We start from the raw sequence: 16,051 nt of genomic DNA on the forward strand, positions 1-16,051 counted from the left end.
AAAAAGCGTGAGGTCTGGGGGGAGGTTTTTGAGGACGCCGAGGTTGAACTCCACATGGATGTATGATGGCAGAGGAGGCGTGTGACTGGGTGTGTCTGTGTGAGTGTGTGTGTGTGAGTAGCCGTGCACAAGGACACTGATTGTATCTCCACCTCCTAGACATGTTTGCTTTATTCCCACCCAAGGACGATGGCCGACGCAGGTCAGCCATCAGGCCTGGAGGTTCCCCAAGAGCCACCCTGCACTGCTGTGTGACAGTCCTTCTGAGACCGTGTGATGCCAGAAACAGAACCATCACCGCTCCTTACTTTTTTATTAAGAAAAGAATGCCCTCGCTTTTTTATTAAGACACTGTAAATATTTTTGCGTGCAAGGGAGACAGCTTCCCGTGGGCGACGTCAGGGCTGGCGCTGTCGGCTCCTCGCCACCCTTGTCCTCCTCGAGCTGTCTGAGATGCAGTCCCAACCTCACTTCACCCCGGAAGCGGGCTGGGAGCCACTCGGCAAACGCCCACGTGTCTGTGAGTCTGTGCTCGCACGTTTCTGTCTCCGGCCGTAACCAGGAGGAGCAGAGTGGGAGCAAACAAGAGCCTTCTCGACACGATGGCACAGCTGGAACTTCAGAGACTGGTCGGGAGGTGGTCAGGACAGCCGGCCAGCACAGCGAGTACGTGCATGTTCTGAGGCCAAAGAGTCGACCGGGACCACGCGTGCGGCCTCCTGCTGTCAACTCAAAGACCACGCCAGATGGCACTTCGAGACGAAGAGGCGGCGTCGGGGCCGTGCTGTGTCGGGCCGCGCACTTCCAGGCCTTCGCCCTCCGGCCTCTGCTCCTCATCTGGCAACTGGGCTGAGGCTTCAGGGCTCTTCTGTGGCCTTGAGAGGAGGAAGTGGCCAAAGGCTGTGTGAGGACTTGGAGAGCAGATGGGGTGACCTTACAGCCTTGCAGGTGGCGGGGTCCGAGGGCCGGAGAAGGCTGAGGTCACGCGTGCTCCCCCGGGTGAGGAACCGCTCCTGCTCCTCCCAGGGGCCCTGGCCACGCTGCCTCCGGACCACAGTTCTCGGGGCCTGTGTGTGTGTGTTTATTTAGGTAAATGTTGAAAAACAGCTTCATAATAAGGCAAAAGCTGATCATATTCATTTAATCTTTGTTAAAAGCATCACAAATGATTTATTGATTTTTAAAAAGGAAAAATAAGAAACAATTTATCGCATCTTGTTAAGTGCATATACCAAGTACGGGTGCAGTCTGGCTGCATGGAACGCTGGCTGCCCAGAGCAGGCCGCATCTCGGGCCAGGCGCCTGTACGTACCTGTCCATCAAACACAGAGAACCAGACAGTCCGCAGACCCACGTGCCCATCTATACGGTTATGGGGATGGAAAGCATACGGTTATATCAGATGCTGCCTTATTCCCAGGTTCTTGGGCCCACACACCCAAAATACTCTGAATAAAAATAGTAACATAAAATACAAGAAAAACACAAATAACTAAGGGGAAAAAACGCTCCCCAAACAGCGGAGAGGAGGAAGTTGAGTGGCTGCGGATGGGAAGGATGGACATCCGCGGGCACTGGTGAGCTGGGGCAGTGTCCAGGGACTCCATGCTGACCCGACCCTAGACCTGGATGGTGTTGACCCTGTGGGGGGATGGCAGGACGAGGGGTCCCTAAGGTGTCTTTGGGACTACAAGCAGGCTGGGGGGACAAAGGTCCCGAGAATCCCAGCCTCTTCCCACACCGACCTCGCCAGCTCCTCGTCCTGGGTCCCCGGTCCAGCCCTTCCCCAAGGAGGGTCTTGGGGACAACTTGCAGGGTGGCCTCTGAGGGGGTGGCCCAGGAGCCCTAGCCGATGGGCAGGCTGGGTGGGGAGAGGGACGCCTCCACCGCCTGGCCACGTGACCCGTGGTGACCTCTTCCTCCCTGTGGTCTCAGAGTCCCCATTTGTGACACGAGGGCGAGGGACTCCCCAGTGGCGCTGGGTTCATCTGTTCCACAAACACTGAGGGCCTCCTGTGTGCTGGGAGCTGTTCTGGGTGTGAGGATCCATCCCGGGCCACCCCCTCCCACAGGCCCCGGTTCTTTTCCTAATGCTCCTGGGCTTAATCCTGGACTCATCACCGCTCAGCCAGGTCCTGGCCTGGGCTCTGTGTTCCTCGCCTCGAAGGGAAACGCCCTGGGACCCTGAGAGCCCTGCCTGAGAGGAGGGGGACGGGAAAGAGTGAAAAGGGAGGGGGGAGGAGGAGGAGGGAGAAGAGGAAGGGAAGGAGGAGAGGGAGTGGGGGGTATACTGACTTCGGGTTTCAAGGCAAAACGGGAAACACCCCCATATAGTCATGTGTGTTGACTTCGGCTAGCGCCCCTGGTTCTGGGCACCTGTGACTGCGTGGATCGCACTGCACGGGGACAGCTCTGCTACTGTCTTGCTGTGTGACCTTGGGAAAGTCACCCTCTCTGGGCTTCAGTTTCTCCATCTTGAAAATGAGGGGCGCACTCCTGGATGGCCCTTCTGGCTCGGCCGTCCTAAACCTCTCCTGGTTCCTGGGTTTCTACACGGGTCCCTTAAGCTATAAGGAAGCGAGAGCACTTGGTGCATCTCGAGGCCGTTCCCACCACGGTGCTGGGAAAGCCTGCGGGAGGGCGCCCCCTGCTGGCTGGCTGTGGAAGTGCAGGCACTGGACCCCTGGGCCACCATGGATCCCCCAGGGGGAAAGCCGGGAGGAGCCTTCGCCCCTCTGGGCCCCAGGGAGGGAACGGTGCCAGGAGAGGCAGAGGAGCAGCCTGGACATTCTGGAAAACGGGTTCCCAAGAATGGGGCTCTGACAAGGCAACCCAGATGGCTAACGCCTGACCATAAAAATAGAAAGTTGAACAAAACCCCCCAAATGCAAACAGCTACCTAGAGAGGTATTTACATGATCTGCACTTCAGAAAGAGGAGGGACGGTGGGAGGCACGGAGGGTGGTGCCGGAGTGCCTGGACAGGGGCAGGGCCTGGGTCGCAGGCTTTCCAGATGCTGGAGGGAGTGGACCCCCCGCAGAGGGACGGCCATGCAGGCGGGAGCTACCTTCCCGGGTGGGGGGAATGGAGAAGAAAGCACGTCAGGAAGGCCCCCAGTGTCCCTGCGCAGAGTGAAGGAGCGTGTCTGCAGCGCTGGGAGCTCGGGCAGCCCGGGCAGGCTCACCTCCCCGGCTCCGGGGCGACCAGCCTCGGCCTTGAGAAGTCAGGCCTCGAGCTGGCGGGCAGGTTGGAGCAGCCGCATAGCCGTGTGGGGTCCAGGGGCAGAGACGTGCCCAGAGTCCAGTGGGGGCGGTGGGAGGCGCGGTGGACCTGGTGTTCAGGGAGGGCGGGAGCCGGCAGGCCCCTGCGTGTCCTGAGAGCTGGGCGGGCTGGCGCCGAACAGAGGGAGGGGCCTCTGTCCCTTGCGTGGGGATGGCTGGAGAAGGCGGCTTTTCCGCAGGTCCCAGGGGGATGCCCATCCCAGCACCGTGCCGGCTGCGTTTGTGGTTCTGTGCCCTCCGCGGGGGGGAAACGACGGACAGGAGAGTGTTCTGGGCGCGGGCCTCCGTTGGCATCAGCTCACCAGGTAGCTGGGCATCTCCCGGGAGTTGATGCTCAGGACCACGCCAGAGCGATTCCCTGGGAACAGAGAGACGCCCGCCTGTGAGCTCACGCCCGCTGCTGCACGGGGCAGAGAGACGAGGGCCGTGCGGGACACAGCGGTGGCCTCAGCTGATACCACGGAGCCAACGTGCAGTGGGCAACCCGTGCTTCCTGAGGCCGTGTGGGTCGTGCCCGAACGCGGTGTCGAGGCCGTGGGGTCCTACGCTTCCTGGGTGGGTGACAGAGTGGGTGTTCCCGGTGGCTGCACGAGCAGTGGACCCCAGAGGGCCTCTGGAGGTGAGGCCAAGGCCCGCCGTCCCCGGCTGCCCCCACTGACCTGCAACAGGGCCGACCCCGGCATCGGCATCGGCAGCAGGGGGATGCAGGAGGGGCTCCGCCCCCTCCCGGCAGTGGGCACTGCAGGGTGCGGCGGCGAGGCCCCGGGGCGGCAGGAGAGAGAAGGCACACAGGGATGGTCAGAAACGCAGGGGTCAGTCGGCAGTCCTGGGGGGTTGCGTTATGAGGCCGGGGGACAGAGGCGCACCCCGGGGGGGGGGGCGGGCCGGACCTGGAGCTGCTCCTGTGAGCCCCACCCCCACCTCACGGGCACAGGGAGAAAGGTCCGGGAGCTCGGAGGCCCCAGCCAGGCTGCAGTTGGTGCAGGGGCATGAGCCCGACTTGCTGGGTGAGACCGTCATCAAGGTTGGTCACCCTGTGGCCTCGGTTTTGTCATCTGTAACATGGGGATGATAACAGTGCCTCCCAGAAAGGACCGTAGTGGGGACCATAAGGAAAAACACCTGAAGCATTCAGGCAGAGCCTGGAGCATCCTAAGCGCTCGACTAAAAGAAGCTATTATTATTATTATTACGCTGTGGTTGTTCTTCAGGGGCTTGACAGCAGAGAGCTGCCAGAGGCAGGGGAGCGAGCTCTGGTCTCCCCGGGACACCCAAGCCCTCCGTCCAAGCTTGGGAAGCCCTGGGTCTGCTCAGAGCCTCTGCAGCCACCTCTGTCACTGGAGGTGCGATGCCACCTGCATGGAGGTAGGGGCCAGGCTGCATGGGAGGCAGTGTGGAGCCCCAAGTCCTGATGCCCTCTAACCAGCCCTGCCCTGGGTGGGGGAGAGACCTGGCGGAGGGGGCCTTTGGGGTACACAGGATGCTCGCCCCAAGCTGGGGGGCTGCAGCGGTGCCAGCCCACAGGCTCTGGAGCCACAGAGTTGGGCTGGAATCCAGGTCCACCTCTTATCAGCTAAGTGACTTGGGGAGCTTGAGTGACCACTCTGAACCTCAGCTTTGTCATCCGTCAAATGGACACATCACCAGTGCCTGCCTCACGGGGAGTCAGTCAGATTATGTCCGGGAAGCACTGAGCCCGGCACAGGGCAAGCGCTCAGGAAGTTAAAGTGGTTATTATTATGTCCCCGGAGGCTGCAGACGCATCTGGCCGTGCAAACGCATCTGGCTGGAGGGTGTGGGAGAGATGGGGCCCAGTGTGCAAACAGTCAGGGACTCCTGCCAAGGGGAGCTGGAGGGAGGGAGGGGGACAAGGAGCCACCTGGATTTGGATTCAAGGTCAGCCACTGGTCGGCTGTGCTGTGCCGCACGGGAGAGTGACTTCACCTCTCTGAGCCTCACTTTCAGTCCCTTAAAAAGTGAGGACAGCGATTTCTACCTCTCCTAGTTCTGAGGACAATCAGATACGGGTGTGAGAGAACTGTCACAACAAGGATATCAACAGCCGAGATGATAATGACCCGCTCATGGCGCTTCCCCGTGCCACCCTCTGCAAGGGCTGCTCGTCTGGAGAGGCCAGGCCGGTCAGCAGGAACCGAAGTACAGATGGGAACCGCTCGGGGGGGAGGGCGTGGGTCAGCTGTGACCCAGGGAGGCTCATCTCTGCGCCCCGTCCTCAGCTCTGAGGAGCAGCCGGCCTCCCGCGGCTGCGGGAGGGAGAGGACCCGCGAGTGCTCAGCACAGCCGTGCTCCCGGCAGGAGCTCCCCAAACGCGGCCGAGCAGGACGGCGGCCCATCAGCACAGGCCCCGACCCTCGACCCTCGGCAGGGCTCAGAGCTCCTGGAGCCTCAGTCTCCCCCCTTGCGGAGAGGAGGGTCTGCGTCGTGCACCGTGCTGGGTCCTATCGTGCTGCTCGTCCAGTGAGGCCCGGCCCTCCCCCACCGCGGGGCGGAGTCCGTGCCCCCGCGGCTGAGGAGGGACAGACCCGGTGGTTCCTCGAGGAACCACTCGAAGGGACCGTGCGTCACTGTGGTGGAAAGTGGTGCAGCTGCCCCTCCCTGGTCGCTCTGGGGACTCGGCCGCCAGGCGGTGAGGAGGCCCAGGCCACACAGAGAGGCCGCGGGCGCGCGGGAGGGCGGGCTGCGGGCCGGCAGCCCCAGCGGAGGGCTTGGCTGCCCGCCCGCGTGAACTGCCAGACCCGCGGGTGAGGAGGCTGCGAGACGACTCGGCTCCGGCCGAGGGACCCTGAGAGCACGGCCGGGCTGGGCCCGGTCAGCCCCGGAGCCGCGGGAGAAAACGGCCATCGACTGCCATGTGACGCGCTGAGTGGGGGTTTGCTGCGCAGCCGCGGGGACTGGGACTCTCCCGCTGGGCACTTGGGAGGGAGTCAGTGAGCTCCCGTCAAAGAACGCTTTGTAAACTGTAAAGTGCCGTGCACAGGCGGTTACGTACACTTGCACGGCGCTCACGGAATCGTCATTTCCAAGGAGCAGGAGGGCTGGGCATTGAGAGGGTGCTGTGGGGAGCGGCCCCCAACATCCCAAGAACAGAGGCAGCTTCCCCGGGGAAACCAGCCTGCTCTCTGTCCTCTCCTGCCCTCCCAGGGGGCCGGACGGGGCCTTCAGGGGCTGCAGGGCGTGACGCCTGGGCATCCACAGGTCCTGACTAATCTGCACAGGCAGGCCCAGGGGGCTCCTGCCATCACCTAGGTCGGAGGGAGGGACAGACCTCCACGCCTGCCCGGCCCTGGGTCCTGTGTGCTTTGCTGGCCAGAGGCGGCCAGGTGGGGGCCCACGGGAGGGCGGGGGGGTGGGTTTCCGGGGCGGGCGTTACCTAGAGTCTGCGCGTCCAGACCATCATCTATAAACTCCTCACCCTGGATGGCGCTCTGGACGCCCTGGCTGTGGCTCACGGGGCTCGTCATTTCCTGCTCCTTCTCATTGTGCATCTGGGCGTACACCGTCCTGCCGGGGCGTTTCCTGCAGGCAGAGGCGGGGGCTCAGGGCGCTGCCCAGGCCGCCCACCCCTAGAAGTCCCCAGCTGGGCCCCAGACCACCCCAACGTGTGGTGCACTCATCGCTCCTGGGTCTCATCTCCTGCCCCATGTCTGCTCCAAGCCACCTCCTCCAGGAAGCCCTCCCTCCGGTGAGCCCCCGTGGCTCCGACTTTCCCTCTGCCCCAGCACGCGGGGTGCAGATTGTAACGGATCAAGGACACGCTGCAGGGAGAGGGTGTTTTCCTCTCATTTCCCTGTCGCCCAGCTTCTCGGGGACAGCAGCGTCCTGGGCTCTGACTGGGTTGGTGGGCATGCATTCCCACACCACACACAGCCCAACCCAGCTCTGAGACGGGCTTGCTGGGCCCCACCCCGGCTCCTAGCTGAGCCATCCTGGCTTCCCCATCCCCTCCAGCGGCGGAGGGAGAGGAGAGTGCGGGCACGGCTGCCTCCACCCCAGCTGGGATCGGGCCGGCTCCATCTCGAAAGCGCCCGCGGTCCCATCTCACAGCTGAGGGACTGGGACTCAGCAGGGGGGCAGGCTACCTCGGGTGCTGCCGAGCCCACCCTGCCAGCTCTCGGGAGCCTTCAGATGGTGGGCTGGGACTAGCTCTGTGCACTGAGGGTGACCCAAGGTGGCATGCGTCCCTTGCAGGCTGGAACACTTGAACGCTGACTCGAATCCCTCTAGAACAGATGGCCCTGCTCCGGTCTAGGCCTGAGTGACCAGGGCCCAGCCCCCCGCCAGCCCTGGGTGGACTCGTAGAGACAAAGGGAAATAAACCTTGGTGGCTGTGAGCCTGAGACGTTGGGGCTGTTTGTCACGGCAGCTGAGCCCAGCCCACACTGACTGAGACACCGGCTGGGAATGGAGCCCGTCTCCCTGGCTCCCACAGGCCGCTGCGGGCTTAACCTTGGACGGCTATGGGTGGACGAGCATCTCTCTGCTGCCTGGCTCAAGTCTGCTCTCCTCCCGGGGGGACCCACTCTGGGGAACACACTGGACCCTGTAACTGTGCTCCACTGTTTCCATGGCAACCCCTCCCCACCAAAGGCATGATTGATTCAGTAAGAAGCCCTTCGTGTGCCAGGCACCGGCCGGCCACCTACACCCTCGCCTCTCTTTGGGGCACCTTCTGGGCCTCACTCCAGGTCCTCCCCTCCTCCTCCTCCCTTCCCCTCCTCTGGGTACCAGGCTGGCACGCTCCTGCTGGACCCTTTCCACCGTGTGCGGTAAATCCGGAGAGCTTTGTGGAAACCGCAATCTGTCCCTCAGGGGGGCTGAAGGATGTAATTTAAAGAGACCCAAATTCCATCCTTTCCCAGGCTGAACCGGCCAAGCCTGCCTTCTGCTCCCCAGGCAATTCCCACCGCCATCGCGTTTCTCCAGTGCTTGGAGAAAGCCTCAGTGAGCATTTGCGCCCAAACCCGAGGTCCAGGGGGAAAGAGGAAGGGGCAGGAGAGCCCAGCCACTGGCCTCCAGCACGGCTCTGACTCAGAGAGGCGTCTAACCCGTTCTCTCGTTCTGCCTCTCAAGACACTCGCAGCCGGTGCCCTGTGAGAGCCAGGTCCACGCTGGGCTGTTTTCAGAAGGTCTCAAGTAAACGCATCGGGGTAACGAGGGACAGGGGCAAAGGAGACTGCCTGCAGGAGCGGGCGGTCCTCCTCCTCCCCCTCTCCCTCCTCCCAATCTTCCTCCTCCCCCTCCTCGTCCTCCTCCTCCTCCCCCTCCTCGTCCTCCTCCCCCCTTCCTCTTCCTCCCCTCCTCCCTCTTCCTCCCTATCCTTCTTCCTCCCTATTCTTCTTCCTCCTCCCCTCCTCCCCCTCGTCCCCCTCCTTCTTCATCCCTTTGCCCATCCCCCACTTTTGACAGATGAGGAAACTGAGTCTCAGGGGGGAGCAGCGACTGGCCCGAGCCAGAGCTGGTCAGGGGCAGGGCAGGTCCACGGCCAGCCTTTGAGGCTGACGGCCCCTGCCGCGTGCTGGGCCTCCCACAGCTCGGCCACGGCCGTGCGCTCAGGGTGAAGGGCGCGGAGGGCAGAGACGCAGAGGCGGTGGAGACGGCTGGAAGCCTCTCCTTTTTCGTTTAATCTCTGCAAACACCCGGGACCCCGGGCTCCCCTGACACCTGACGGCTGAGAGAGGGGCTGACAGGACCCTGGCTCCCAGCACCCCCAGGGGAACGGCATGCCCATTCCACAGGGGAGGAAGCCAAGGCCCTGAGGTCGGCTTCCACCTGGCACGGCCACACCTCCACGGCTTTTTTTGAGGGAACTGAATAGGCAGCACTTTGAACAGCATGAGGAGAGAGCGAGGGGACGGGGAGCCGGGAAGCCCCTCCCTGGGGGCGGGGGCGGGCCTGTGTTTCCGGGTAAATGCGGTCCCCGCTCCTGGCGCCTCCTTTGTCCCGTGTGGGGGGTCAGCCGGACACCGTGTGGCTGTGCAGCCCCAGGGCTGGCACCAGGCACGTCAGGGGCGGGAGGAGGTGGCAGAGCCTTGGGGCTGAGAACAGGCTCTTCAAATGGACACCCTGCCCCCCAGAATAAGGGCGTCAGCAGCCCTCCAGCAGACAGAAGAAACCCAGCCCGGCCGTGGAAGGCGATCCAGAAATGCCGTGGGGCAGAGGGAGCGTGACCCCGTCTCCGGAAGGTCAAGGCACCTGTCATCCATCTGAGCACACGGCTGCTCAGGGGGCCCGGGGGGCCTCGGCCAGCGAGGGGGACGCCTCTGCCCAGGCCTAGTCAATCCCCGGCCCAGAGCAAGCACCGGGGTGACCGCCCCTGGGGTTCTGTCCACACTGACTTGAACCTGCTCTGAGTTCAGGGCAGGGAGGGGACCTGGCTTTAGTACCAGAAATCCTGGGCCCCGATGCCACTTCCTGGCTGTGACGAATCCCACTTCCAGGGGGCTGTGGGGATCAGGCGATGTTCCCGGCTGAGGGGAGAGGGCAGATGGGAAGGAGGTGGCATTCTTGGCCTGGACGCCTGGCAGAGGGCTGGTCCTTCACCCAGGAGGGGCTTTTGGGAGCGAGGAGGCTGAGTTTGATTTGAATTTGAGGTGCCTGTGGGACACCCAGGCGGACCTGTCCAGAAGCCAGTGCCTCTACAAGTTTTGAAATCAAGAGAGGCCACAGCCTGGGCCCTGCTCCAGCCTCACTGCTCAGCAAACTCCTACTCATCCTTCAGGATCCCCACTCAGAAATCAACTCCTCTGGGAAGTCCTCCCAGACTCTCCAGACCAGCTCAGGTCCCTGTTACACACTCTCAGAGCACTGCAGGCAGGCCCTTCAGTTGGAACAGAATCACAAGGCAGGTGACAAGCTGCTGGACATGTTCCCAGCCAGAACACAGCTCCCTGAGGGCAGGAACCACATCTGCCTCGGCCAGCGCTGTGTCCCCAGCACCTGGACCAGTGTCCCACACGGAGGAGGAAGGGTGTGTACATCACTACCACTTAAAGACCAAAGGTGCGTAAAGGACGGTGGGGAGGGGTCTGGAGAGGCGTCAGGTGGGTCCAGGGCCTGGGCAAGGGTGGGGCTGGACGACGGACCCTTGGCATCAGACGGGCACAAAGGAAAGGGTGAGCTGTATCTTTGGACTGTCCCCAAGGGCGACTCTGACCAGGGAGACCCTGAGGCCACTGGAGCTGAACCAGCAAGATGGGGAGAAACATGGGGTCAAATCTCAAAGCTCCGTTTTGCAGGAAACACGTCTGCTGACACCTCTTGGTGATTTTGCTGGTTCCCAGGTCCAGAGTCCAGCTGGGTGCAGACTCCAGACCCACCAGCCTCAGCAGAAGGCCCCTGCCCACGCCCTCCGCGAATATCCCCGCCCAGTCCCTCCTCCTCTGGACCCTGGAGCCCTCTCCCAGCGGAGTCCCCGCACGCCGGGCTCTCAGTCACACTTGCCGAGGGAAGGGACAGACGAGAGCTGCAGGAAGCATGGGACAGAGGGACAGGCCTGGGCAGCTCCCCGCTCCTCGATTCCCAGCTGTGCAGCCTTGGGCACGTTACCTAACCTCTCTGAGCCTGGTATCCTCTTCCGTAAAATGGGCAGAGGCCTTCCTCTGAGGGTGGGTGAGCAGAGAGAAGGATGGGGTGGAAGATGCTCCTTGGGTTGTGAGCTGTCTCCCTCCGAGACCGAGGGGGTTCAGAACCGGGGAGTGGGTCTAGACGAGCACCCTCCCCCTGCAGCCCATCGCAGGCGCAAACTCACAACCTGCCCAGGCCCCGCCCTTAGGTCTCAGCCCACAGCCCCGCCATCAGCCCGGCCTGCCTGCGGAGGGAGGGAGGGAGGCGGCCTTGCCTTTTGAACTTGTAGAGGATGAAGGCTCCCACCGCAAAGAGTCCGATGACAAAGAGGACCGCCACCGCCCAGTAGCCGCCGCCTCCTCCCAGCCTCTGAGAATCTGCAAGCAAAGCAGCCCGTCAGCGGTCAGCGTGGGGCACGCCTGTCCCCAGCCTGTCCCCAGCGGGGCCTGGGCGCGTCTGGCCTCCCTGCAGGGGAAGGTGGGTCATCCTGCCTGGCAGCCTCTCCGGTGCGGCTGAGAGGGGCGGGCAGGACAAGGAGCTCACGCTCTGGACCTCGGAGGGACCCCGCCCCCTGGGCCCCGGGCCTCCCGCTGTGTAAAGGCTGCCCAGGTCCTTCCTTCCGGAGAGTGGACAGAACCCCTGTCCATGTTCACGCTGCCCTGGGGTGAACCCCGTCTCCCCGTGGGCGTGTCTTTACAGGGATGAGAGAAGGTCTTCAGCTTCTGCACGGATTCTGCCCCAGAGAGGACAGTCCCACGGTGGGCCGGGGGCGGAGGTCATCTGAGACCCCAAATGTCCACGTAAACTACAGTCAGAGCCCCGTGTGGCATCTCTGGAGACGAGAGCGAGGCCCTTGACTCGGAGGGGCCAAGGCGACCTCTCAGTCAGGGGGAGTGGGCGGCAGGTGCAGGGCCCCTCGCCCCCACCCCCTGTTCTCAGGGGCCTGGACACATGCCCACTGCTCCCCGCAGGGGGGCCCAGGCCAGGCCCAGGAGGCTCCTGGCCTCTCACCTGTGTCTGTGTCCCTCACGGCCACCAGGACGCGGACCCCGCCCCGCAGGAGGAAGCTGATCTTCTGTGCACTCAGCACCTGCCGGATGGCCGTGAGTCTCTGAAAGCACAGGGGGACAGTGAGGAGGGGTCTGCCGGTACCCACCAGAGGGGCGGGAGAGCGGGCAGAGGGCCGCTCTGACCCTCCGGCGCCATGGGGTGTGGGAGGGCCACTCAGCCTCTCTGAGCTTCAGTCTCCAAGTCTGTAAAATGGGAATACTAGGGGCCAGCCTGGTGGCATGGTGGTTAAGTTCGGGTGCTCTGCTTCGGCACCCCGGGGTTCGCAGGTTCAGATCCCGGGCTTGGACCTATGCATCGCTTATGAAGCCATGCTGAGGCAGCATCCCACATACAAAGTAGAAGAAGATGGGCACAGATGTTAGCTCAGGACCAATCTTCCTCAGTAAAAAAAAAAAAAAAAAAAGCAGGAATACTGGCATACCAGCCGGCTTTCACCAGTAACCTCTAATGCAACAAAAACTCAGACCGGCCTGTTCTTGAAGAGCTCCTGTTTTAGTCAGACCACAGACTGTGGTGAAGTCGGAGAAACACGGGGGGCTCCAGGAGGCTCCAATCCCAGCAGTGGTCAGGGAGGGCTTCTCGGAGGTGGAAGACCAAGAAGAGGAGGAGATGGGGACAGGACAGGTGACCCTGCTCCTGGGGGAGGGCAATCCCCGGAGGTGATGTCGCTGGATGGTGGGGTGGGTGGGGGTGGGCGGCTGGGCTGGAGAGGACGGCGGGCCGAGGGCGGCCAGCCCCACGGACCACGGGCACACTTCCATTCCTTCAGGATCCGTGTGACAGTGACAAACACATGAGGTGCTGGCAGGGCGCCCGGCACGAAGTAGGGCTCTCGTTCCTCCCGGCGTCCTGTGCGTCCATCAGTTACTCCCTCAGCCGTCTCCCCAGGAGTCCGACTTGGAGACGTGGCTGCCTCTCGCCCACACGCGTCCCCATGTTTCTGGGTCGCCAGGGCTGGGAATTTTCCGGGGTTCCCCTCTGTCTCTCGCCTCCTTGCATTCCAACTCGGCTCTTAAGCGCCTGCACCTGCATTAGCTCATTTCCTCTCCACGGCGGGAGCCATGGGCGGGTGGGTGCTCTGCGCCCCGAGGGGGTGAGGTCCCCCGCGCCCTGGCGGCAGGCAGCTGGGCTCCCGCGGCCCTCCCCGAGCTGTGGTGCCCCTCTGCTCTCAGGTCCTTGTCTGACACATGAGCGTGATCGCTCTCGGCCCGCCACTGTCCACCCTGGAGACTCCGCACGGGCAGGGGCTGGGGCTGGGCAGGTCTGGAGACCCCAGGTGTGGACGTGGACGCCCTTTGGGAGATGCTGCGGGTCAGATACACGTCCACATGGAGGCAGCCTGGAGTGGCTAGGAGTGCGGCTCTGCAGCCAGGGTGACGAGGCCCCACGCCCTCTCCGCCCTCCCTGATGGGGGCCCTCACCAAGCCTCGCTTCCCCGTCTGTAAAATGGGGTACCACCACCCACCCCATGGGGCTGCTGTGGGCCTGTGTGGTACCCCTGCCTCAGCGCGGGTCACTCTTTCCAGACCGCCGGCTGAGCATCTGTCTCCATGACCAGTCTAGACGTTAGGTGAGGTTCTGATTCATCTTTCGATACTGACTTTTTTAAATTGTACAATTCAATGGTTTTTAGTATATCCCCAAAGTTGTGCAACCATCACCACCATCTAATTCCAGAACATTTCTATCATCCCAAAAGGAAGCCCCGTACCTGTCAGCAGTCACTTCCCACTGCCCCTCCCCCAGCCCCTGGCAACCGCTCATCTGCTTTCTGTCTTTATGGATTTGCCTCTTCGAGACATTTCACATAAATGGAACCATACACTATGTGACCTTCTGTGCTGGCTTCTGTCACTTAGGATAACGCTGTCAAGGTTCATCCACGTTGTAGCGTGTCAGTGCTGCACTCCTTTTTATGGCTGAATAATACTCCACTGTCTGGATCGACCACATTCTGTTCATTCATCTGTGGATGCGCATCTGGGCTGTCTCCATGTTGGGGCTGCTGTGAACGGTGCTGCTATGAACGCTTGTGTACCAGTTTTGTAGGACGTACGTTTTCAGTTCTCTTGGGCACACCCCTGGGGGTGGAGCTGCGGAGTCACGTGGTACCTCTGTGCTTCACTTTCTGAGGAACTGCCGGACTGTCTCCACACTTTACAACCCCCGGGCAGCGCACGGGGTTCCATTCCTCCACACCCTCGTCAGCAGTAGGCGTTGTCTGTTTCTTTAAAGGGTCACAGCCACCCTCGAGGGCGGGAAGAGCCCCCGATTCAGCTCTGAGTGCCCATCCCATGCCCGTCACGTGGCAGGGCTTCTGTCCCCTCCATGAGGGCTAATATTTGGAAGTTGTCCTGTGATAAAGACGTTTGCTAACTGGATGGGGCTGACTTCACTCTGTCCTGAAGCCCGTGTCCGGTGTCCCTGGACCCTGCTCACCCGCATGCTCGGCGCCCCAGCAGGGAGGTTGGGACGGTGGGACCAGCTCCAGCCGATGAAACGGGAGAGGAGGTGGCACGTGTCCCCCTGGGAGGCGGTCCAGCCCCGGTGCCGCCGTCCCCCTACCCTCCCACAGAGACCTTGGGGGCCACGGGAGTCCCAGAGCATGAGGCCACAGGTAGGGGAGGGCCAGCCGCCCAAGTCGGACCGCGATTGGTGAGAAATGAGCCTTCACGCGATGAGGAGCCACTGAAATTTGGGGCTTGCTGTGAATGGCCACCTCCCGCAGGGCGCAGACCCAGGTCTGCCAGCACAGGACACACCTTGTCACTCGTGAGGCTCCTCTTCCTCGTGGGCCTGGGAGGGGGCAGGAGCACGTGCAGGTCGGCCAAGGTGGGCAGCCCCGGCTTTACCACGGTCACCAGCAGCTCCTCAGGGATGCCGGTCTCCTGCGGGACGCAGACGAGCCGCTCTGATCCGCATGCCTTCTCTGTCCCTGCCACATCCCGGGGCCCCCAGGAACACCCTCTCTCCCCTCTTGGCCCTTCCATGTCCTGGCCATCTGTCCTGCATGCCATTGCTGACCCCTGTACACCATGGGGATGGCCCCCGAATGCTCTGGCGCCTGCAGCCAGCTCTCCTGGTCCCTCAGCCCTCCGAACCCCACACCGGCCTCCTCAGCCAGGCCTGCCCCTCTGGCCCATGCCTCACACTGTGACCACACTGAGCAGGCCCCTCCCTGGCTAAGGTCCTCCCACATGCCAGGGCTCCTGACCATACAACTCCCTCAACCCACAGAGCTCAGCTCACAGGGGCCCCTCTGCCTCCCGAAGTCCCACTGCATCCACATTCATCTGGCAAACTCCTAACCATCCTTCAACGCCCAGGACAATATCACTAGCATTTTTAATGGGCTGAGGGAAGGCATGGTTAGAGTGGGCCTCAGCCTGGATGACTCTAGGGGGCTGGTCTTTCTCTCACTGGGGGGCCAGGGCCTTGAGTGTCCTCTGCCCGCTGATGCACTGCCTTCATCTGCTCTGTGAGCAGGAGCTCTGTGAGCTCCCTGAGGGTAATGACCACGGTCAGTCTTCTCTCTGTCTCCAGTGTCTGGCCCAGGAGAGGAACTCAGCAAATAGATCACTTTAAAGAGATTCTGGGCCTTTGGGGGACAGCAACTGTGTCTTATGGAAACAGCCAGTGCTCACTAGCTGTGATGGAGGATGCAGTCCTGTCCCTCCCCTGCAGGGTGACACGCCAGCTGCACGGCCCCTGAGCCAGGGCAGCAGGCCCTAGCTGGCTTCCAGGCATCTTGGCAAGCCAGCCTGAGGGCCAGAGTGTCATGACTGTGGGGCAGCCCCAACCATCCTGGGGGCCCCGGCTTCTCTGGGGCACCCACAGGTGCTGGGGAGGCTCTGGGATGGGTGGGCTGGGGGCACCTTGGAGAGGAGCCGGGTGACCACCAGGCCGACGTCCTCTCTCCACTCAGGGGTGTTGGGGTTGTGTGCGTCCAGGTCCTTGGAAAAGTGCAGAGGCACCACCTGAAATTGATCTGGACAGAGGCAGACGGGAGAGCTGATCAGCCCTGGCCAGCCCGGCTGTGCTCCCTCCAGGGAGGTGGGGCACGCATCTTGGGTGGTCTGAGACTGCCCCTGGGTTGGATCCTGTGGCCCACTTTT

The 16,051-nt window shown here is 62.6% G+C and overlaps 1 protein-coding gene across 2 annotated transcripts in view; it reads right to left on the reverse strand.

Annotated features, from left to right (window-relative positions):
- Window positions 1-273: 273 nt before the first annotated feature.
- Window positions 274-16,051, reverse strand: part of SORCS2 (sortilin related VPS10 domain containing receptor 2) — a 512,852-nt gene continuing 497,074 nt past the window's right edge. Inside the window, exons 22-27 of one of the 2 annotated variants that reach the window (XM_087434882.1) lie at window positions 15,812-15,924; window positions 14,699-14,824; window positions 11,877-11,976; window positions 11,140-11,242; window positions 6,715-6,818; window positions 274-3,639 (exon numbers count right to left, since the gene is read on the reverse strand). In XM_087434882.1, coding sequence (XP_087291008.1) covers window positions 3,575-3,639; window positions 6,715-6,818; window positions 11,140-11,242; window positions 11,877-11,976; window positions 14,699-14,824; window positions 15,812-15,924 — 611 coding nt within the window. In that variant the 3' untranslated portion in view covers window positions 274-3,574. Of the gene's footprint in view, window positions 3,640-6,672; window positions 6,819-11,139; window positions 11,243-11,876; window positions 11,977-14,698; window positions 14,825-15,811; window positions 15,925-16,051 lie in introns of both variants that reach the window. The other variant, XM_087434881.1, reaches the window with a different exon arrangement.

The sequence above is a fragment of the Ceratotherium simum genome, chromosome 8, assembly GCF_057802395.1.
Source record: "Ceratotherium simum simum isolate JZ-2026a chromosome 8, ASM5780239v1, whole genome shotgun sequence".
Classification (NCBI taxonomy): Eukaryota; Metazoa; Chordata; class Mammalia; order Perissodactyla; family Rhinocerotidae; genus Ceratotherium; species Ceratotherium simum.